This window comes from Lepidochelys olivacea (assembly GCF_965140295.1).
Source record: "Lepidochelys olivacea isolate rLepOli2 genome assembly, chromosome: 17".
Classification (NCBI taxonomy): Eukaryota; Metazoa; Chordata; order Testudines; family Cheloniidae; genus Lepidochelys; species Lepidochelys olivacea.
Window position 1 is genome coordinate 23,216,974 of NC_140427.1, and position 24,181 is coordinate 23,241,154.

The following is a 24,181-nucleotide window of genomic DNA, read 5'->3' on the forward strand; positions in this document are numbered from 1 at the left end:
ATTAATGATCTGGATGGCGGGATAGATTGCACCCTCAGCAAGTTCACGGATGACACTAACATGCGGGGAGGGGCAGATATGCTGGAGGGTAGGAATCGGGTTCAGAGTGACCTAAACAAATTGGGCCAAAGGAAATCTGATGAGGTTCAACAAGGACAAGTGCAGAGTCCTCCACTTAGGACGGAAGAATCCCATGCACTGCTACAGCCTGAGGACGGACTGGCTATGTGGCAGTTCTGCAGAAAAGGACCTGGGGATTACAGTGGATGAGAAGCTGGATATGAGTCAGCAGTGTGCCCTTGTTGACAAGAAGGTTAACCACATATTGGGCTGCATTAGTAGGAGCATTGCCAGTAGATTAAGGGATGTGGTTATTCCCATCTATTCAGCGCCGGTGAGGCCACATCTGGGGTACCGCATCCAGTTTTGGGCCCCCCACTACAGAAAGGATGTGGACAAATTGGAGAGAGTCCAGCGGAGGGCAACGAAAATTATTAGGGGGCTGGGACACATGACTTATGAGGAGAGGCTGAGGGAACACGGCTTCTTTTCTAGGGACAAGAAGAGTGAGGGGGGATTTGATAGAAGCCTTCAACTACCTGAAGGGGGGTTCCAAAGAGGATGAAGCTCAGCTGTTCTCAGTGATGCCAGATGACAGAACAAGGAGCAATGGTCTCAAGTTGCAGTGGGGGAGGTCTAGGTTGGAAATTAGGAAACACTATTTCACTAGGAGGGTGGTGAAGCACTGGAATGGGTTCCCTTGGGAGGTGGTGGAATCTCCATCCTTAGAGGTTTTTAAGGCCTAGCTTGACAAAGCCCTGGCTGGGATGATTTAATTGGTGTTGATCCTGCTTTGAGCAAGGGGTTGGACTGGGTGGCCTCCTAGGGTCTCTTCCAACTCTAGTCTTCTACGATTCTATGACAGAGGATCACCAACTGCTGGAGCCTCTTCTGACAGGCATAACCAACATCTTAGGCAAAGAATGAATCTCCCCTTTTTCCTTCAAACATGCAATAGTCTACCCAAACTGAAGAAAGGCACCTTGGAGGTACTGGACCTAGCTAACTATTGCAAATATTAAACCTTTCTTCCCTGAACAAGCTTGTTAAGGAGCTAGCTAAATGCCAGCTTGAAACTCCTCTAGCAGAAGCCATATCCTAGGCATGCCACAATCCACAGCACGTGATCAGGAAACAGGCAGTGGCACTGGTGGTCAGTCTCTTGTGTCAGTGGAAGACTGATGTCCATTCTCAAATCTCTGGACTCTGCAGCATTCAACACAGTCAGCCACAAGATATTGCTGTCCCGTCTAAGCAAGATGGCAGTGGCTAATGAAAGAACTGGAACAGTCTGACCACTTTCTGGAGGAACACACCCAAAGGGTCACTGTGTGAACCTGCACCTTCACCCCCAGGCCTCTTACGTTTGGAGCTCCACAATGATCTATTTAACGTCAAAAGGCAGCAGCCTGCTGAACTGGTGAGACATCACAAGGTCAAATGACAACAAGGTGTAGCTGAGACACAGCTCTAGCTATTTACTCTTTACAACAGACAGCAGTGCCATTGGCATCAAGCTAACCTGGATGCCCTGGAACAGAGATGAGAAAAGGTTAGTTAAAGCTACTGGTTGGCAGAGGAGACCTTGCACAATCTCCACCAGTCAAAGGCACATACCCATACCTGCTCAGCTGACTTCACAGGTTCTTATAGACTCCTCACTGACACCAAGCTCTCACAGAGCCGAGGTCACAAGAAATGCATTCTGCCATTTCTGACTGTGTTCCATCACTGGAGAGGAAGAGCTGCCCTCGACAGCACATACCTTCATTACCCGCCAACCACACTGTAAGAAAGCAGCTTACTTGGGCTTGGAAGGTTCAGCACTGAGAAAATTACAATTGATGGAGAATGCAGCAGCTCACTCCCTAGGCATCAAACCTGGCCCCCACTCACGGCACTGGATTCCCCTAAAGCATGATATCAAGCTGAAACTGTTGGTCCTTTGTCATCATGCCTCCAAATAGTTTGGGCCCAGGTTATCTAAGAGATCACCTCATGCTTGGGATCAAAACTATGGTCATCGCTTCTCTCCACTGGCATAATGGAGTTGGCTACCACAACGCTAAAGCTTGTTTGTACAGGGGGCAGAGCAATGGGAAGGACTGGCACTTTGGAGGACTGTGGCGTTCATTCCTGCTGGATCAAAGAACTACCCTCACCACTTTCCGTTCCAAGAGCTAAACCGCATCTTTGCCATGTCTCCTGTAATAACAGCATAGACCACATAACATAAAAACCAACCAACCAACAACCCATATGCAGAAAGTCATGAAGAAGGCTGCAGACATGACAGTTATGTTGCTTAATGCATCACTGGAAGATATACAGGCACCACAGTGATGGTCATTGGCTGAAAACCTGAACTGAGTAAACAGTCTTAGGCAGATTTTCGAAGACGCTCAGTATGCCAGGTTTCAAGCTCTTGAAAATTCTGGCCCTAATGGCTACTCGCCTGAGTGACAGATAAGTGTGCGCCGCACTGTAGTGAGACAGGTCTACCACTTGCAGTGTTTGCTAGGGAACATTCTGACCCAGGAACATCAGCCCACAGAGAAACAAAGCTCTTGGAGACCAAATTTGCAAACACCTGGCTTTTTTTTTTTTTTTTTTGCAAATTTGCAAACTCCTGGCTGATTTTGCCTTTCCATCTTACCTCTAGTAGCTGCACTGCTCCTTCATGATCCCTTTTTGCCTCTGCCTGGGCCTGAAGTCAAACAGGAAACAAGGAGTTACTGACCAAACACCCCTCAGAAAGCTCACTTCTGCTGTCAGCATCTCAATAGGCAGCAAGATAGATTTAAAAGAACAGAACAACAGGACCAGAGACATCCCTGCTCTGTGGACAAAGAGCCTTTGCAGATTAGAATTATCATGCATGAGAACAGCCCCTTGTAGTGCCCAGGTATCAGAGTTCACTTCCCTGGATTAGTTTATCTGGTAAACTCACACATACCTCCTCCCTGCACAGTCCCGCCAAGGAGACAATGCAGGAGTTCCATCTCTTTCCATGGTGGGATTCAGAGAGTTAAAGTGTCCATTTTCTCACTGCCTTGCACTCACTGCATACCTGCTGCAACCATCTGACTTCCTCTTGTTTCGCCTGCCGTGCTAGCTGGGCTTCCTCGTGTTCAGCCTCCAGCTGCTCCCTTCGCTCAGCCACACCTCTCATATGCTGGAGAAGAAGTCACACACAATTTAGGGGAGGCATTGTTGAAGCATTGCCTCTCGGAGCTCTACTGAGGGCCTCATCCTCCATGCTTTCCTGATGGCAATTAACAGACCAAGTGTTTTTCACAGACTAATTAAAAACCGGGGAGGTTACTTTCAGGGGTGGGGTTCCAGCACATATTGGGCAGATCCTTGGCCTCCCAAAGCTCTCCAAGCCACTCCAGCAATATAAACGGGGTTCATAGTGGCTTCAGACAGCTTTACACCACCAGCTTCCCCCTCAGACGCAGAGTGCATGGAGAGGAGTGGTATGCCAGGTATGCCAACAGGGCAGGGCCAACACACACAGCACTCTGGCCAGTCCTCAGCCGGCAAAGCAGTCCCTGTGGAACCACAGCAGCCAGCATAATTTAGAGTCACTCTCAACAGACAAGGCACTTGTCAAAAACCAGATATCTGAAATGAGAATCTTCTTGTAGAAGCCAGAGGAGCCCAGTTTGAGAAACTCCCTAAGTAGGGAAAGCCACTAACAGCGAAACTATACATAGGTGACCCAAACAACTGCAGGAAATCATACTGCAGGAAATCAATCACATCCCTCCAACCCGGCTGGCTTCCACTGTATCACAGCCCAGGTGGGCTCCCAGCCTGACAGACTACTGTCTGTGGTGATCAAGGAGCACCAGGGAATCATGGTGCATCGTAAATCTCCAACTGCAACAGGAAATTATAGCAATCGCTTCACTCCCATATTACCCACAGCCAAGGAGACACATTCCTAGGTCTCTCTTCTTGCTGCTTATGGCAGACCTTAGACATTGCTCTAACAAGCCCTTTCGAAATAGCATTGGATTAACTAAATCACTAGCTTAGATAGATCAAACACTGTAAGAAAGAGAGGGGGAACTTCATGTCCTTTCCTGATCAAACCAATCAAAACAGTGTTTAGTGTTTCAACAGCCTTTTCAGAAGCTCTGAATTCGACTAACCTTCAGCACCTGCTCTAGATTCTCCAGCTTGGTTTGGAGTCCTTGGCTCTTCTGAAGAGCAGAATCTCGTTCCTTAGTAACTACAACAACCTGTAACTTCAGGTCAGCATTTTCAGATTCAACCTGTGGAAAGAGGATAGTGTATTACTACAAACAGCCTCAGGCACACTTTGTATAAATAATGGCGGTCCATCATTTTTCACAGTTTGAACCACATCTTAGACTTAAGTATCAGGGGGTAGCCACGTTAGGCTGTATCCACAAAAGCAACAAGGAGTCTGGTGGCACCTTAAAGACTAACAGATTTATTTGGGCATAAGTTTTCATGGGTAAAAAACCACTTCAAGTGGTTTTTCATGAAAGCCTATGCCCAAATAAATCTGTTACTCTTTAAGGTGCCACCAGACTCCTTGTTATCTTAGACTTAGACACACCTTCCATTGGCAGGGACATGAACCTATGTCTTTTACTCTCCCATTGGCAAACACGGGACCCCCACATCTCCTCCCATCCCATTGGCAGTCAAGTAAACCCATCTTTCCTCACATTTGTGATCAAACATAACATTAGGAAAATATTCATATATTTGTATCTTTCTTAATTATGACTAATGGTTATTCACACAGCCTGCATTTGCTACTGAAGTAATCTCCCATCCCAAATGTGAGGTTTTCTGAACATGATTTATGCTGGAGAGACTGCGGAGAGCCAGGCCATAAAACCTGGACACAGCAAGAATAAACACAGAGATTTGTGCTTCGGGTTGAACAGAACTGTAACCTGATGTATTGTGTTCTCCCCTACATTCACCATATAAGTGCTGCTGATTAGGCTTTACATCTAAGCAGAATGAACTATAACTTGGGTATTATGAGCAACTAATATCACCAGTGTAAGGCTAATGCTCCCTTTCTGACAGGTGGCTTGTGAAGATCTAGGAAGTCCTAATCATAGGGAAAATGACCAGTCTTCAGAGTGAAACCCAGTGTAAAATTTGGCTTTTTGCCTCACTTATGTTGAGAGAAGGAGCTGAGTTAAGAAACCACATCTTTGAGGGATCCTGCCCCCTATACAAAACCTTTATCAATTCCCACCCATTTATGCACATTTAAAATCTTCCCTTTACTTGTTAGTGTGTGCCTTATGGTTACCTTAATGCCTGCACCCAATATGATGAATTATTTTCTTACTTTTTTCCTTGCTGCTCTGTGCATCTGTGTGATTTTGATTTTCCTGTTTGTTATGACCACTGTGCAGTTATTTACTGGGGGTAATGCCAGAGAGCGTACTCACGTCCTAAAAAGCCAGGCCGCAAACTTGGCACCATAATTACCCCACCTGCACCCTTAGGGGGATTCACACCAGGAGTGCAGCTGGTGTTGCTGCCTCCTGTCCTGCTTCAGGGTTTCCATCAGGCAAAGGCAGCTGTAAATTGCACTGGGTCTCTCCCCTGCTCCCCAGGGTACACCCTGCCCTCAGCCAGCACTGCCCCCCACTTATGCCCCAGCTATGGAGAGAAGTTTATGGCCGCATGTCATAAAGATAAAGGGAAGGGTAACCACCTTTCTGTATACAGTGCTATAAAATCCCTCCTGGCCAGAGGCAACATCCTGTTACCTGTAAAGGGTTAAGAAGCTAAGGTAACCTCGCTGGCACCTGACCCGAAATGACCAATGAGGGGACAAGATACTTTCAGATCTGGAGGGGGGGAAAGGGTTTTGTCTGTCTGTGCGATGTTTTTGCCAGGAACAGATCAGGAAAGCAAGCCTTACAACTCCTGTAAAGTTAGTAAGTAATCTAGCTAGAAAATGCGTTAGATTTTCTTTTGTTTAATGGCTTGTAAAATAAGCTGTGCTGGAGGAAATGTGTATTCCTGTTTTTGTGTCTTTTTGTAACTTAAGGCTTTGCCTAGAGGGATTCTCTGTGTTTTGAATCTGATTACCCTGTAAGGTATTTACCATCCTGATTTTACAGAGGTGATTCTTTTACCTTTTCTTTAATTAAAATTCTTCTTTTAAGAACATGATTGATTTTTCATTGTTCTTAAGATCCAAGGGTTTGGGTCTGTGTTCACCTGTACCAATTGGTGAGGATCATTATCAAGCCTTCCCCAGGAAAGGGGGTGTAGGGCTTCGGGGGGCATATTTTGGGGGAAGACGTCTCCAAGCGGGCTCTTTCCCTGTTCTTTGTTTAAAACGTTGGTCGTGGCAGCATACTGTTCAAGGACAAGGCAAAGTTTGTACCTTGGGGAAGTTTTTAACCTCAGCTGCTAAGAATAAGCTTAGGGGGTCTTTCAGGCAGGTCCCCACATCTATACCCTAGAGTTCAGAGTGGGGAAGAAACCTTGACACCACGATCCTCCATTGTAATCACCCCATGGTGGACCCAACGAGCCCCATACAAGGCCCCTCATCAAGCACTACAACAGAAGAAATCACCGTGGAGAATCATAGAAAGGTAGGACTGGAAGGGACTTCAAGAGATCATCAAGTCCAGGCCACTGCGCTGTGGCAGGACTGAGTAAACCTAGACCATCGCTGACAGATGTTTGTCCAGCCTGCTCTTAAAAACTTCCAGTGATGGGGATTCCACAACATCCCTTGGAAGCCTGTTCCAAAGCTTAACTACCCTTACAGTTGGAAAGTTTTTCCTAATATTGAACCTAAATCTCCCTTGCTGTAGATTAAGCCCATGACTTCTCATCCTATCTTCAGTAGATATGGAGGACAATTGATCACTGTCCTCTTTATAACAGCCCTTCACATATTTGAAGACTGATCAGGTCCCCACCTCAGTCTGCTTTTCTCAAGACTAACCAGGCCCAGGTTTTTGGTTTTTTTTAACCTTTCCTCATAGGTCAGGGTTTCTAAACCTTTTAAAATTTGTGTTGCTCTGCTCTGGGCTCTCTCCAGTTTGTTCCCATTTTTCCTAAAGTGTGGTGCCCAGAATTACCATGGGCAGCGCGTGCAACCCCTGTTCAGGGAGGCTAGCCGCCTTCCCTGCCTCTTCTGCCCAAGGCCTCACCCTACCTCTTCCACCCAAGCCCTCCCTTCCTCGCCCCGGTCCAAACCCTGCTGGTGCCCGGAGCAGCCCTGAGCCCTGGCCAGCCCGACAACGCCCAGAGCAGCCCGGAGGAGGCTTGGGCTGAGCCCTGGGCCCAGGCTGCCCAGCAGAGCTCTGAGCCCTGCCACGGCCTGGCCCAAGACCATGGCGGGGAGCATTAGCAGAAGTTTGGGGAGCCTGAGCCTCCTCCAGCCTCCATTACCCGCTGCCCATGGCTGAGGCCTCACAGTGCTAAGTAAAATGGGGAAATTACCTCCTGTGTCCTACCTATGACGCTCATGTTAATATGCCCCAGAATAATATTAGCCTTTTTCATAGCTGCATCACATTGTTGACTCATAATTAATTTGTGATCCACTATAACCCCTAGATCCTTTTCTGCAGTATTATCACCTAATCAGTTATTCCCCTTTTTGTAGTTGTGCATTTGATTTTTTCCTTAGTAAGTGTAGCACTTTGCACTTGTTTATTGAATTTCATCTTGTTGAATTCAGACCAATTCTCCAATTTCTCAAGGTCGTTTTGAATTCTTATCCTGTCCTTCAAAGTGCTAGCAACTCCTCCCAGCCTGGTGTCCCCTGCAAATTTTATAAGCACACTCTTCACTCCATTATCCAAGTAATTAATGAAAATATTACATAGTACCAGACCCAGGACTGACACCTACAGGACCCCACTAGATACAGTCTCCCAGTTTCACAGCCAGTCATTAATAACTACACTTTGAATCTGGGCTACTGCTTTGTCTTAGTCCTGTGATAAGCTCTGCTTGGTAGAGGAGTTTTGCAATGTTGACATAAACATAAAATAGAAGCTAATGCTCCATTGACGGAACAAGAGTATCCCTGGTTACCTGTCGTGCCCATTCCGCCTTTCCATTTAGTTGAGTGTTCTCCTGAGCCAGCTGTGCATTTTCACCCTGCACCACCTGCAGCTGGATTTCCTGTCCAGAGAGAATGATCTTGTTACTATACCAAAGTTCTCTGATTAACTGCTTTGCCCAGGCAAGAGGGAACTAGGAGGCTGAGCTGCACCTGGCTGATTGCAGGAGAAGATTATAGTACTGTCTGTAAAGGCCTATACTCTAAGAATTTAGGTGTATTCTTATCACTTGGCTAGTGATAGAGGTATAAAAGAAAGAATCAAAACCACTGTCTGCCAGTGTAAGGGCCTTCTCCTACTGTGACAGTTTGTGGCCCTGTTCTTAGGCTAAGGCCTTTGGCTAAGCAGCAGAGGCAGCCATAAGCTGGGAAGCGACCGGTCACATCCTCACATTCCAAACTAGTCACATTGAAATAAGGTGCTATTGGGCTGTTAGGCACTATCAGGACAGGATTGTATTCCTATCACCTCCAGAGAAAGGGAAGTGCCTAGAAAATGTAAAAGGAAACTTAGTTTGATAGCATCCTGTCTGGCAAGAACTCACTTATCAATAGCTGGGATGTGAAATCCTCACTTCTGTATAGTTTTGTCATTATAGTTCCCACTTTGCTGTTGTTTGTCTGTATAATCTCTGTCTGGTTCTGTGATTGTTCCTGTCTGCTGTATAATTAATTTTGCTGGGTGTAAACTAATTGAGGTGGTGGGATATAATTGGTTACATAATCATGTTACAATATGTTAGGATTGGTTAGTTAAATTTCAGGAAAATGATTGGTTAAGGTATAGATAAGCAGAACTCAAGTTTTACTATATAATCTGTAGTCAATGAGGAAGGGTGTGGGTGTGGGTGTGGGTGTGGGTGGGGGTGGGCATGTGGGTGTGTGAGATGGGAACAGGGAATGGGGTAAGAAAATTGGAATCATGTTTTGCTAAAGGGGGAGATGGGAACAGGGAATGGGAGTAAGAAAATTGGAATCATGTTTTGCTAAAGGGGGAAATGGGAACAGGGAATGGGAGTAAGGAAGTTGGAATCATGTTTGGCTAAGGGTAGGAATGGGAACAGGGACACAGGTGTAAGGCTCTGTGGTGTCAGAGCTGGGAAGGAAGATACTAAGGAAGGAAACTGGAATCATGCTTGCTGGAAGTTCACCCCAATAAACATCGAATTGTTTGCACCTTTGGACTTCGGGTATTGTTGCTCTCTGTTCATGCGAGAAGGACCAGGGAAGTAAGTGGGTGAAGGAATAAGCCCCCTAACAATGCCCACTCTTGCAGACCTAGGAGATGCAGCTCACATAAACGTGAGTGGTGATATGGGGAGACGAAGATTTTCCCCAGGCTGGGTGATCACCACAGAATGATGAGTGGTTGCTATAGTAATGGAAGAACTTTACTGAATTTCATTCCCTCCCACACACAAACACACACACATTGTGGTAGATGTCAAAAACTCCAGAGAAGGAAAACAGGCTGTTACTGACCATCAAACATCTCCTGGACACCCACTTGGCACAAATTCCCTCTGCAGAGAGACTCACAATCCAATTCCTCTGCGGTCACCAAATAATCTAGGGTCAGCCAGTCCTATCATAACCATTGGGGGTCAGGTTCTGACACTCTTACACACAGTGAATGAACAGCATCGTATCCCACAAGCTGCCCTGCTGACTTCAGTGACTTGGTGCTACCCAACATGAGTCAGGCGACCAGAATCTGGCCCTAAATCAATTTGTGGTCAAGACATGATCAAAACAGACCCCATGAGGGTAACAGTGGCTCCTGCATCCCTGTTCCTACAGGGCACTTTTCTTCACATTCCCAAAGATCACACCATTAGCAGTGCAATAGCCAAGGCTCTGCTGGGAGATATATAAGGGGGCTGTTGGCCCCTTACTGAAACGTAGTGGTTTTTTGGTTGGCCCCCTGTCAATACCAGGAGAAAGGGGAAGGGCTGAAGAGGAGTCAGGATCCAGGGACTGACAGGTCCCCAGGGTCAATGGTCAGAGGCCAGCACTCCAAGTCAGCCAGATTGTCAGGGTGGGCAAGTCGATGATGGAGCCAAGAGCTCAGGGCCCTTGCAGCAGCCCAGAGCAGAGCCAGGGAGAGTGCAGCAGCCCAGAGTAGGGGGTTAATTTTATGTTTTCTTCCAGGTCATTGATAAAAATGTTAAACAGCACAAGACCAAGAACCAATACCTGCGGGACACCATTAAAAATACACTCATTCAGTGACGATTCCCCATTTACAATTACATTTTGAGACCTATCAGTTAACCAGCTTTTAATTAATTTAATGTGTCCCACGTTAATTTTATAGAGACAATGTGGGTGAGGGACTATCTTTGAATGGGATAACTTCTGTTGGTGAGAGAGACAAGCTTTCAGGCTACACAGGGCCCTTCGTCAGGTCTGGGAAATGTCCTGTGAGTGTCACAACTAAATACAAGGTAGAACAGATTGTTTAGCAAACCAGGACCCACCAAGTCAAAGCAGCACCAGACCCTGCCAGAACAACAAATGCAAAACCTGCTCACATAGCTCCACTGCTACAATAATCAACATACCCCACAACACACCTTTTAGTCCATGGGTCCTACACACACAGAAAAATGATACAAGAAAAACCACCCTGTCACCTGTGGGTGAACACTTCACCATCACTCTATATCTGACCTCTCAGTCCTCACCCTCAAAGGAAAAATGAACAACATCTTCAAAAGAAGATCTTGGGAGCTTAAATTCAAAACTTTACTAGACACTAAAAATCACAGACTCAAAGATATTGAATTTTATGGCATATTGCAACAACCTGTAACCCACTAACCCCTTGTTTTGTCCTGTGACTGGAGAGAGGTGAACGGGCCACTTCACCGTGAATGGTCTCATAGAATAGGTGTTAACGACTTGCGCTAAACCATCTGTTCCACCTTTCCTTTAGCTGTGATGCTCCAAGTACCGTCCCCAGACCTGAGGAAGAGCTCTGTGTAGCTCGAAAGCTTGTCTCTTTCACCAATAGAAGTTGGTCCAATAAAATATATTCCCTCACCCACCTTGTCTCTAATATCCTGGGACAAACACGGCTACAACAACACTACAAACAGAATGTTAATTTTATATTTTTCTAATTTTTGTAATCAAAATGCCGTGTGGTACCAAGTCAAATGCCTTACAGATGTCTATGGCCAGGTCTGCAGGACAGACATATATTGGTATAACTACTTCACTTAGTGAAAAATCCACACAACTGAGCAATGTAGTTATGCTGACCTAACCCGCCACGTAGGCAGCACTATGTCGGCAGCACATCAACATGGCTACCGCCTGTCGCAGAGGTGGATTAACTACACCCACGTGAGCAGCTTTCCTGTCGGCATAGAAACATCCTCACTAAAGCAGAGCAGCTTTACTGGTGCAGTTGTGTCTCTGTAGTGCTGTACATGAAAACAAGCCCTAAGTATATAACATCAACACTATTATCTTTATCAACCAAAATAGTAATCTCATCAAAAAAAATACCAAATCCATGTAATAAACACTTCAGTGCTAAAGATATTTGTGACCATAGAACCATATCCTCTGCATATCATATGACAGACACAGGGGCATTCATGATTTTAGGGGGGAAATACTGATCCCCTTTTAATGCTAAAACCACATCATAAAAGATAAAAAGAAAAGGGGCTACTAGACACCCCCATCAAACCTCCTTTCTAACTGGGATAGAATCAGTTAGTCCCCCATCCAGGTTTATCCACTGTTTGTCTGTGAAGAGCTCTTAAAAGAAGTAGTAATCAGGGATCTGTTCCAGCAATCTCCAATTTGCCTCACTGATGGTCCCTAACAATCAGTTCAAAGTCTGATTTTAGATCAACAAAAGGTGCATACAATTTTCTCCCCATAGGAGGCACATATTTGTAAATCAAATAAGAATGTGTTTGGTACTGTCACCGGGAAGCCCTTTCAATAAATTACTCCAAAGCTAACAGAAGTGTCTTTCATCAGAGACTGTGGTTGCATAAATGGAGGATTGATAGACAATATACTGAACAAGTTAGCTCTTTTCCCCTACCTGGGTATCTGGTTCTCACAAAATGGTTTGCGTCATACGAATATTCAGGTAACAAAAGAGAAGATCTCAGATTCAATGCAAGTGGTGTTACATTTTACGTGCACTCATGGGGGAAACTTAATTGCACCAGCCCTTCGAGTGTTTGAGGCTAAGGTATGCACTCAAATTTTGTATGGAGCAGAAATGTGGGGATAGTCTGATCCCAGAGACAGGAAGTGATTCAAAACAAATTTATTAGAAAGATCCTTGGTCTCCCAAATAATACTCCAGCCACTCTTCTAATCAGAAATTAGATTTAAGTTTAAAAATGTGAAATCCCTAATCAGGTGGAGAATAGAGAATATTAATAAGCAATTGGATATGGCATGGTCAGCCACTGATATAAGGAAAAGGCAAGTGGCACAGGGATCATATACAGATTAATGGCATATCTCCTTTTTAATCCTTATAAATATTGTAATATTTTATAACCTTGGATTTAGCTTTAAGTTTTATTGTAATAACTTTTGCTTTTTGCATACTGTCCCCAGGCTAATTTGCTGTTAAAACACTATAACATATAAAAAGTGATACCAAGTTAGTTTGACAGGATCTATTTTACATAAAATCACGTTGATTGGCATAAGTTTGAGTACCCTCCTTTAATTCTTTATTAATCAACTCCCATAACAGCCACTCCATTATCTTGCCTGGGATCGATGTCAGATTGACAGTCCTATAATTACCCAGATCATCACATTTACCCTTTTTAAATACTGGCACATTTAGCTTTCTTCCAGTCTTCTGGAACTTCCCCAGTGTTCCAAGACTTATTGAAAATCAACATTAATAGTCCAGCAAGGCCCAGAGCCAGCTCTTTTAAAACTCTTGGACGCAAGTTATCTGGACCTGCTGATTTAAAAATGGCTAACTTTAGTAGCTGCTATTTAACATCCTCTTGAGATACAAATGGAATGAAAAAGGTGTCATTATATGATATGATAATATCATCACTATTCCCAAATACAGAACAGAAATATTTAATGAACACTTTTGTCTTCTCTGCATTATTACTGATAATTCTACGATTTCCACCTTATAATGGACCAATACTAGTGTCAGGATTATTTTTGTTCCTAATATACTTGAAAAAACTCCTTATTGTCCTTATCTCTGCTGGCCATCGATTTTTCCTTGTGTCTCTTTTTTCCCTCATCAATTTTCTACAACTCCTTGCTACGGATTTATATTCATTTCTGTCAACTTCCCCTTTCTTCCATTTGTTTTTTATATACATTATATGTATATTATAGCTGCCTTCACTTCCTCTCTGAAGCAGGTCATATTTTTAACCAATACGGCCTTCTTCCTTGACCGTGGCTTTTTAGGCTTCTCTTGAAGTATTCTTAAACAATTCCAATCATCGTTCAAATTTTTCTAATTACATTTTTCCTCCCAACTGATTTTTAAGACTGGTCGGGACCTTTAATATCTTCTAACCTGACACACATAGACACACACACCCACACCCCCGCATAACACAGGGGGAATTTCACCCAACAATCCTTCAAGTGGAGGGAATTATTTTTCCCTACTACATACATTAAGATTAATTTAATGCAGAAGAATCTACACATTTGGTCTGCAACCAGCTGAAACACTAAATGAACTAAACTTTAGGCTATAAAGGTTGGAACCCATTTGTGATTTTGTTGAAATGAGAAATAAGAGACGGAAAAGAAATTACTTTAGCTAAACAAGGAAAAAAATCCCAAATAAGAATGAAGCAATCTAACCATTCATCTAACATCAAACTCACAGCTGTAGAGAGAGACAATGCTTACCAATTCTTTGCATCTTTTGTGCTTCTTCCTCACTTCATGTTCAAGGTTTTCACATTTTTTACGCTTTTTCCTGAGCTCAAATTCCTACACAAGAAAAGCAAAGGAAGCCATGAAGAAACACTGGACCAAACAGAGACCAGCATCCCAGAGATGTCTCATGGTGCACGTGAAATTCAAAACAGCTTACCTGATCTAACACCACACAAGCTTTTTCTCTTCCACATGAAAATCTCTTTGTGAAAATTATTTGAAAAAAAGTTAACGACAGCTCTTAAGAAGACAACAAGAAATGCCCAAACAAAACTCAATAAGCTAACCAGCTATTTTTATGGGCCCCTTTCCTCCTCCCACCTTTTCAGTTCTGGACATAGCTCTCTGCTTTCCCACTTGAATCATGCTGATGACAAGCAGTACATGGCATGACATCTAGCACAAGTGGGGAGCTTTGTAAACTCTGTCATGCAAAATACAGGGCTAAGGGCTAGCGCTATGCAGAAGGATCAGCCTGAGCTGCAAAAAAGGTATTAACTCAGCTATGGTTCAAATCCAGACTGTAACTAACAGCCAGCACAAATTTGCTCAATATGTGTTGACATCTCTAGCTACTTGCTACCTTTTTTGGCTCCTCTGGATACCTATGAACATTATCAGGCTGTTAAACTTGGAATACCCTATGAACAAGCCTGGTTTGTTGGGGTAGCTCATAAGGGACATATGAGTTACATGGTATTTCTCCTATGTCCCTGATAGGATGTACCTATTCCATTTTAGAAAAAGTGTAAGCCCAGAAAAGCAAAACAGATGTTCACCTTTTTTCACTTTCAATTAGTTTTGAGGTGGTTGATTGCTTCATCTGATATATATCATTCAGCCAGCAGTGATCAAAACACCTTGGAATGTGTACATCCAGGGCATCGGTGAATGAGGGAAGTCATGAGTGCCTATGCCCTTGTGTGACACTCTGTGCTCTAAAGCAGTACCCTGGCACCCCCATATTTACCATGCTGATATAATTATGATCTGTTTTGTACAAAGTATGCCTTATGAGGTATCATGGAGACGGGATGGATCACTTGATGATTACATGCTCTGTTCATTCCCTCTGGGGCACCTAGCATTGGCCACTGTCAGTAGACAGGATACTGGGCTAGATGGACCTTTGATCTGACCCAGTATGGCCATTCTTATGTTATCTTATGTTATTTGAAAGGGCTTGATTTGTTGAACATTAATATCTTGTTGGATTGTATGTGCTATCATTGTATGTGGAGTTATGAAGTTTTGCTATGTGTGTGTTACTGAAAGATGTTGTGAGGTTGGGAACACCCACAACCAGCCTTTCAGGTGCAACAATGGAGGAGCCAGATGCACTGATGGCCCATTAAAGGGAATACACATTCCACAAGGACTGTCCCAGGAATCTATACAATGGAGACTTCTCAGAGATAGTACATAGACAATGGAGGCTGCTTGACCCACCTCACAAACATAGATGTTTCCAGCAAGAAGGAGGAAACTATGAAAGAGAAGTGACATCATCACTCCCCCCCCCCGACCCCCCAGCTCAACACCTGAAAGCACACTGGAGGACAAAGACTGGAAGCGGTCCCAGGCTGGAAAGGAGAATCCCAGCCTATATATTAAGGAACTCTACCATCTATCAGGATGAGACACTGCTTGATTCAAATCCTGTTTAGTTTATAGAACTGAGACTGTAAATTTGTTTTATTTCTTAAAAAGGAAAGGAGTACTTGTGGCACCTTAGAGACTAACCAATTTAATTGAGCATAAGCTTTCGTGAGCTACAGATGTGATGAAGTAAGCTGTAGCTCACGAAAGCTTATGCTCAATTAAATTGGTTAGTCTCTAAGGTGCCACAAGTACTCCTTTTCTTTTTGCGAATACAGACTAACACAGCTGTTACTCTGAAACCTTTTATTTCTTAGGTAACCAACTTTGATCTGTACACTTATTACTTATTACTGTACACTTAAAATCTATCTGTCTGTAGTTAATAAATCTGTTTTATATTTTACCTAAAACAGGGCTTTTGGCTGAAGTGCTTGGGAAATCTGCTCAGGGTGCAAGGGCTGGTGCACATCCACTTTCCTTTGTAGAAGTGGCAGACTGGGTAATAAACTTACACTGTGGATGTCTGTTTAAGTGCAGAACCTGCCAGAGGCGTATACCTTGTCACAACATCACAGTGTGAGAAGGAGCCCAGACTGATAGGACAGAGTGCTCAGCTTACCCCAGTTCCAGGTTGCAGCCCAGGAACCCGTCACACTTTGACCACCTGTTCTGCAGCTGGTTCTTGGCACAGGCCAGTTCCCCAGCACCTCACTCTGAGACCAGCAAGCACCTGGAAGACTTTACCCCAAATCCCACATATGAAATCAGAGATGTAAAAACTGAAACAGTTGTAGCATTTCATCCCAAGAAAGCCTTGCTTTCACTCTGAGGGAGAAAGGCCCACAGGTGGAGTCCCCTTTTGAGCCTGTGGAAAGGGACTGCAACTCACCAATTGCTGTATTTGCTGACTGCTCTCTGGGTCTGCTACCACACTTTTTGGAGGAAAGTTTTCATACTCCTCAGAGGCATGTCCCAAAGGTAGCACTCCTGGCTCCACCTGAAAGGGAAGAAAGTGATCCCAGAGGGATATGAGAGAGAATCAGGGTAACAGCACAACCTGATTGTCAAGGGAAGGACAGCTTTGCTTCCAGCACAGTCTAACCTACAGACATAGATGCTAACAGCCCAGGAGAACATTTTCTTTCTCTCTGAAATCAGCCAGCAGAATGAGTCATGCTAGAGATGTCAATAAAGGAAAATAAGTGTTTCTATTATATCACATTGCACACCTTCCTGGAGCTTTGTGAGATTTTTCATGGATGAGAGAATTCCTAGAAAAACCCAGGTGCTGCAGGCTGTGGTGCTGGTGATCCACTAGAAGAAGCCTTTCCTTCTGAATCAGCTGACCCCAATGTCCCAGTAAGGTGTTAGTGGATGCTGTGATGGCTGAGGCCTTCTAATGACAGCTATGGGTCTTGGCATTTCTCACCAGAAAATAAGTATGTCCTCAGCAGATTCCAATGTGGGGCAGGAAAGGTGTCTGGTATTTTGCTGTCCTCAGCAAAGTTCAATATACACATTCTCCTTCCATCCATCCATTCTGTCCCAGCCAAGGTTTGACCTTTTTTCATTGAGTTACCGTCACGGAAAAATCTCATATAATTTAATATGGATAAAACTAATACAGTGCTATGGAAATTACTCTAAATAGCTACAGAATTTAATACAGAATGTGCTCTCCTTTCCACTTAATTTTTAAGCCTCCTGTCACATAGCTGCATCTATGGGATAAGCTGTGCTTTCTCTTCTCCTGACTAGCTAAAGCACGGGAAGCCTTGGGGAATTCCCTGTATTTCAGTTGATTTGCTTTCTGTGTTTTGTGACCGTTTGGTGACTAATAAACAAGCCCTGAGGAAAGGGCCTTAAAGAAGTCAGGCTAGGAGCTTTATGTCTATTCCTTTAATTGTGGAACCACCATCAGCTCACTCTACCAGGTATAATAGATAATTATGGAAACACCGCATAGCCACTCCATAGTTAGGGCTACGTTTTAAAATGGGGCATTATGATCAGCTCTGAGCAGACATCCTGTGTAACCCAGGCAAGAGACCTTGTGATTCCTGCATCAAACCTGTAATTTCTGTCTGAGCTACAGCATATAGTTTAGAACAGTGGTCACCAACCAATCGATCATGATGGACTAGTCGATCCTGGAGACTCTCCCAGTTGATTGCAATCTCTGGCCGCTAAAAATCCGGTGGCGCAGCAGCGCTGCCGGGAACGGGGAACTGTGGCCAATGGGAGCTGCGGGGGGCAGTGCTTGCAGACAGAAGCAGTGCACGGAGACCCCTGCCCACCATCCCACACACACACAGGCTGCGGGGGCGTGCTCGCCGTTTCTGGGAGCAGCGTGGGGCCAGGGCAGCAGGGAGCCACTTTAGCCCCGCTGAGCCACCAACCAAGAGCCGCCCGAGGTAACTGCCCCCCAGCGGGAGCCCACACACCAACCCCAGCCCCCTCCTGGAGCCAGTACCCCATACCCCCTCCTGCACTCCAACACTCTGGCCCAGCCTGGAGCCCCCTCCTATACCCAAACTCCCTCTCAGAGCTTGCACCCCCTCAGCCCCTCCTGCACCCAACTCCCTTTCCCAGGCTCAGCCTGAAGCCCCCTCCCACACTCCGAACCCCTCAGCCCCAGCCCAGAGTCCGTATCCCCTCCCGAACCCCAACCCCCTGCCCCAGCCCGATGAAAGTGGGTGAGGGAGAGCGAGCAACGGAGGAAAGAGCGGATGAGTGGGTCAGGGCCTCAGAGAAGGGGCGGGGCCTCGGGGAAGGGGTAGGGTAGATCCTGGATTGCACTTAAATTCAAAAAGTAATCATATGCATAAAAAGGTTGGAGACCACTGCTTTAGAAAGACATTAATTTTGATTTAAAGGCTCTAAAACACAGCAACTTCACCACATCCCTTGGTAATCTGTTCCAATGGTTAATTCTCCTCACTGTTAAAAATATGCACCTTAATTCTAGTTTGAATTTGTCTACTTCAACTTCCAAGCACTGGATCTCATTCTGCCTTTGTCTTCCAGACTAAAGAGCAATCTGCTATTAGAAATCTTCTCCCCATGTAAGTACTTATACGCACGAGCGGCAGGTTTGTATAATTTTTGGTGGTGCCCAAATGGATCCGTCCCATCCATAGGACAGACCAGGGCAACCGCCCCGGGCCCTGTGCTTTGGGGGGCCCTGCGCTTCAGGGGGATGCGGGGTCCAGGGTGGCCTGGGGGTTAGCGGGGTGCCTGGTGCTGACAGCAGCAAGCAACCCTGTTCCGCCCCACGTCTTCCCACCCCACCCCCACTCCACCTCTTCCCTGAAGCCCCCGCCCCTGAGCAATGCCGGGAGCCAGCGAGGTGGAGCAGAGCAATGCCGGGAGCCAGCGAGGTGGGGCTGGGGCCGGGGCCAGGTCAGGCCCCCCGCTAACTCCCCAGGCCACCCTGGACCCCGTGACCCCCTAAAGCACAAGGCAGGGGTAGGCACCACCATGTTGTGCGACAAACACTTGACAGAATTACCGGACTTGCTGACGGACATTGGGGGTGGGGGGGTATTATGTCATTCAATCATTCAACCCATAAAATAGCACACATTTTGCCACACACAAAAAAAACCCCAGTAATCTAGCTAATAATAACAACAATAATAATAATAAATTCAACTCATATAATTAATGAAAAATATGTGTATACTGCAGGGGTCAGCAACCTTTCAGAAGTGGTGTGCCGAGTCTTCATTTATTCACTCTAATTGAAGGTTTCGCATGCCAGTCATACATTTTAACGTTTTTAGAAGGTCTCTTTCTATAAGTCTATATTATATAACTAAACTATTGTTGTATGTAAAGTAAATAAGGTTTTTAAAATGTTTAAGAAGCTTCATTTGAAATTAAATTAAAATGCAGAGCCCCCCAGACCAGTGGCCAGGACCCAGGCAGTGTGAGTGCGACTGAACATCAGCTCGCTTGCTGCCTTTGGCACACGTGCCATAGGTTGCCTACCCCTGGTCTACTGTATATGAGATTATATAAAAAATGAAAATGAACTTGCTTTGGGATTTTACAAGGTACTTATATCATTTAAACACTTTTGGTACCTTGAGTAAGGATAACACTTCTTGCAAATCACATAAAGAGGGTTCCCTTCCCTCACCCCATTGCAAAGGCACAGGGGTTATTGCTGGCTGCCCTAGGGCTGCAGAAAACCCTATGGACAAAACATATGGAAAGAAGAGGATCAATTTATACAGAGGGCTGAGGGGGACTCCCATAGTGCTTTAATTAACACTTAATAAATACATAAAATTAAATACATTTCAGAGATAAGAACCTGTAATGCCAGACTTTACTTCATAAGAAGCTCCAGAGAAAGAAGCCCCAGAGGGAGTAATGGTAGGGGCAATCCTAGGGAGACCAAAGGGGCTGGTAGAGAGAGCAGACAGAGAGCAAGGGAAGAGGCAGAGTCCCTGCAGGGTTGACCCAGGCTTCTGCCTCTCTCCTGTGGGTGGGAACACTTGTCACTATCACTATAGGAGGGAACAATAGAATGGACTGCCCAGAAGAATGAATGACTTGAGGACAATTTCTTGAAGGGACCCTTACCCTTGCAGAGATTTTCTAGCTCCGATATTTACATTTCTACACAGGGTGGTTTGGCCCACAGAAATAAAAATCTACACATCTTCCATGTGGTTTTGGACCAATGGAAAAAACCAGGTACAATTCAAGTGACTTTTAAAATTGCCTATGAAACCGAGTTAACAAAATAAATGAGCTTATGAACAACCAGAAAATATACTTCTCAAGTGAAAAAACTATACATGGACTTCTTTGCAAAGAAATTGTAAGGTTTCTTACAAGAAAAACCACAAACTGTCTGGAAAGGAAGAGTCGATTGAATTACTTGTCTCAGTGAAATTAAATACCCAGAGAATTGCTGGGCCTGTGGTCATGATGACTGGGGCTTGCTCACCTGTGACTTCCCCTCTCCGTGCTGTGGAGGCACGACCAGGCAGGTCTGCATCTGCAAGCAGGCCCCCTGCCTCAGGTGCAGCTCCCATTGGCCGCACTGACCAATAGACTGGGAGCCTTCCGGCCAAGGGGCTGGGGGGGAGGGGGAAGGCAAAGGGGGAGGTTTTAGGGAGCAGGGGGGAGGGGAGCGGTCTCTGGGGGCACAAAGTGGGGGACTCTCTGGAAAGGGGTGACGGGGCACAGGGGCCATTGGGGGTCTTTCGGGGGGGGCAGAGAGTGGTGTGGGTCTCTGTGGGGCGGGGGGGAGTGATGGACAGAGCCAGCTGCAGCCCGAGTCTGCTCTGCAGGGGGGCGTTGCTATAGCCCCGTCAGGAAGCACTCTCTGTACTGTGTATTTTATGCCAGCCCCGGGAGTGCCCATCACTGCTCCTTTCCCTGGCCCACGGCTCCATCTGTCTGTCCTCACAACCTCCCGGCTGCGTCTGTGTGTCTGTCTCACAGTGGCAGGCTCCTGCTGCTCCCTCGCTGCCTGCGGCTCCCTCCTGCTCCCTGCTGTGGAGCTGAGGCCAGGCAGCGCTGGGGCCCACCCCTGCAGCTCCCATTGGCCGGGGCTGGGAGCTGGGTCAGCGCTGGGGCCTCCCCGCAGCACACAGCGACTCCAGGGACGGGGGGGGGTGCTGCCCCAGAGGTGAGAGTGCCCCATGTTGCTGCCCAATGGCACGGGGTCCCCCAAAGCACGGGGCCTAGGGCCTAAACATCGGTGGAGCTGGGCCCACCTTCATGAATACGGATGGACCACGGGCACCACGGGCCCATATAACTCGCCACCTCTGCTTATACGCTGTCATCCAGTCCCCTCTTAAAGTTCCGGCGGAAAGACGAACTGCATTGAATTTCTTTATCGTGTGACAGGTTTTGTAAACGTTGAATCAATCTTGCATGTAAAAGTGCTACAGCTACCCTAATATACTGACTCTGGCAAGGGTACAAGATGCTTCAGATGGAATGAACAGAACGGGCCAATTCTGAGTGATCGATCCCCAGCCATATACCCCCAGCTTCTGGCAGACGGGGGATTTAGGGACACTTGGAGCATGAGGTTGCATCTCTGACCATTCTGTCTAATAGCCACTGATGGACCTATCCTCCATTAACTTACCTATTTATTTTTTGAACCCAGTTATATTTTCGGCCTTCACAACATCCTTTCACAGTCATGTAACATTTCCTAGTATTTCTGACTCCAAGCAGTAGCTGGGGGAGAGTGTTTGGCACATTGCAGATTCTGCAACTGACCCTCCCCTCTACCGCGTGGAGTCTCCAGCTTACACTGACATCTCAGTTTGTTAATTTTCTGCTAGCTGTCTGCAGGCTTCCCTCAACTCCGGTTTGTGTCTGGCTGGATTTCTTGAGCAACTTAGCTGAATTTCTGTTGGAGACTGTTTGCTGTCTGATGCAATGGAAGGAAAACCCAAAATAAAATAAAAGCACTAAACAAATGGAACTGGAGCATCATTTAAGGGAGAAATTGGGCCAGATGTAATGTACTCAGACAAAAGAGCTTCTAAGGAAGTTACGCGAGCCCCTTTCCCTGTTAGTTTCACACAGGTGCTATACATGCCTGCACCACCCAAGAGCACATTAGCTGAATGGCAGCTAATGGCAACGGCATTCACCAATGGCTGAAAGAGGGCTGAAAAAGAACATCTGCTTCCACACAGGTCACAACCTAATCCCAGGAGAATGCTGACAAACTGAAGAGGGTTCAGACAAGAGCCACCAGAATGATTGAAGGATTAGAAAGCCTGCTTTATACTGATAGGCTCAAGGAGCTCAATTGATTTAGCTTAGCAAACAGAACGCTAAGGGGCAGCGTAATCACAGTCTGTAACGGGGGTGGCCAACCTGTTGTGCCGGAAGCTCTGCAGATGTTAATTCGCGGCTCCTTGCCTAGGCACCGACTCCGGGGCTGGAGCTACAGACGCCAACTTTCCAATGTGCCGGGGGGGGGCTCGCTGCTCAACCCCCGGCTCTGCCACAGGCCCTGCCCCCACTCCACCCCTTGCCGCCCCCTCCCCTGAACCTGCCGTGCCCTCGCTCCTCCCCCTCCCCCTCTCCCCCAGAGCCTCCTGCATGCCACGGAACAGCTGATCGGGAGGTGTGGGGAAGGAGAGGGAGATGCTGACTGGCGGGGTGGGCGGGAGGCGCTGGGAGCAGGGGATGGGGAGCAGTTGCGGGGCTGCTGACTTTGACTGTGGCTCTTTAGTAATGTACATTGGCACAGGCGCCAACTTTCCTTGGCGCTGGTGGGTGCTCGTGCCCCCCCTGGCCCCACCCCAACTCTGCCCCCTCCCTGCCCCTATTGGACCCTCCCCAAATGCCTGCCCTGGCCCCGCCTCTTCCCCAAGCATGCCGCGTTCCTCCTCCTCCCTCCTAGCACTTGCCACGCGAAACAGCGATTTCATGGCACAAGTGCTAGGAGGGAGGGGAGAGAAGCAGGACACGGCGTTGCACTCATGGGAGGAGGCAGAGGTGAGCTGGGGCGGGGGGGCGGGGAGCTGCCGGTGGGTGCAGAACACCCACCAATTTTTCCCCATGGGTGCTCCAGCCCCAGAGTAGCCACGAAGTCGCTGACTATGTACATTGGTAAACTCTGGCTCCTTCTCAGACTCAGGTTGGCCACCCATGGTCTATAAATACCTACTTGGGGAACAGATATTTGATACTGGGCTCTCCAGTCTAGCAGAGACAGGTCTAACATAGAATCATGGAAGATTAGGGTTGGAAGAGACCTCAGGAGCTCATCTAGTCCAACCCCCTGCTCAAAGCAGGACCAATACCAACTAAATCATCCCAGCCAGGGCTTTGTCAAGCCTGACCTTAAAAACCTCTAACGAAGGAGACTCCACCACCTCCCTAGGTAACCCATTCCAGTGCTTCACCATCCTCCTAGTGAAAAAGTTTTTTCTAATATCCAACTCCAACCTCCCACACTGCAACTTGAGATCATTGCTCCTTGTTCTGTCAGCTGCTACCACTGAGAACAGCCAAGCTCCATCCTCTTTGGAACCCGCCTTCAGGTAGTTGAAGGCTGCTATCAAATCCCCCCTCACTCTTCTCTTCTGCAGACTAAATAACCCCAGTTCCCTCAGCCTCTCCTCATAAGTCATGTGCTGCAGCCCCCTAATCATTTTTGTTGCCCTCCACTGGATTCTCTCCAGTCTGTCCACATCCTTTCTTTAGTGGAGGGCCCAAAACTGGACACAATACTCCAGATATGGCTTCATCAGTGCCGAATAGAGGGGAATAATTATTTCCCTTGATCTGCTGCCAATACCCCTACTAATGCAGCCCAATATGCCGTTGGCCTTCCTGGCAACAAGGGCACACTGTTGACTCATATCCAGCTCCTCGTCCACTGTAACCCCCAGGTCCTTTTCTGCAGAACTGCCGCTTAGCCAGTCGGTCCCCAGTGTGTAGCGGTGCCTGGGATTCTTCTGTCCTAAGTGCAGGACTCTGCACTTGTCCTTG

General features: G+C 46.4%; 1 protein-coding gene across 2 annotated transcripts in view; it reads right to left on the reverse strand.

Moving 5' to 3' along the window:
* The window catches only part of TSPOAP1 (TSPO associated protein 1), a 232,948-nt gene that overhangs the window by 148,517 nt on the left and 60,250 nt on the right, over positions 1-24,181 (reverse strand). For both annotated transcript variants that reach the window (XM_084651357.1, XM_084651358.1), the window contains 6 exons: positions 16,578-16,685; positions 14,057-14,140; positions 8,137-8,226; positions 4,221-4,343; positions 3,131-3,235; positions 2,717-2,767 (listed from right to left, as the gene is read on the reverse strand). In XM_084651357.1, coding sequence (XP_084507483.1) covers positions 2,717-2,767; positions 3,131-3,235; positions 4,221-4,343; positions 8,137-8,226; positions 14,057-14,140; positions 16,578-16,685 — 561 coding nt within the window. The remainder of the gene's footprint in view (positions 1-2,716; positions 2,768-3,130; positions 3,236-4,220; positions 4,344-8,136; positions 8,227-14,056; positions 14,141-16,577; positions 16,686-24,181) is intronic.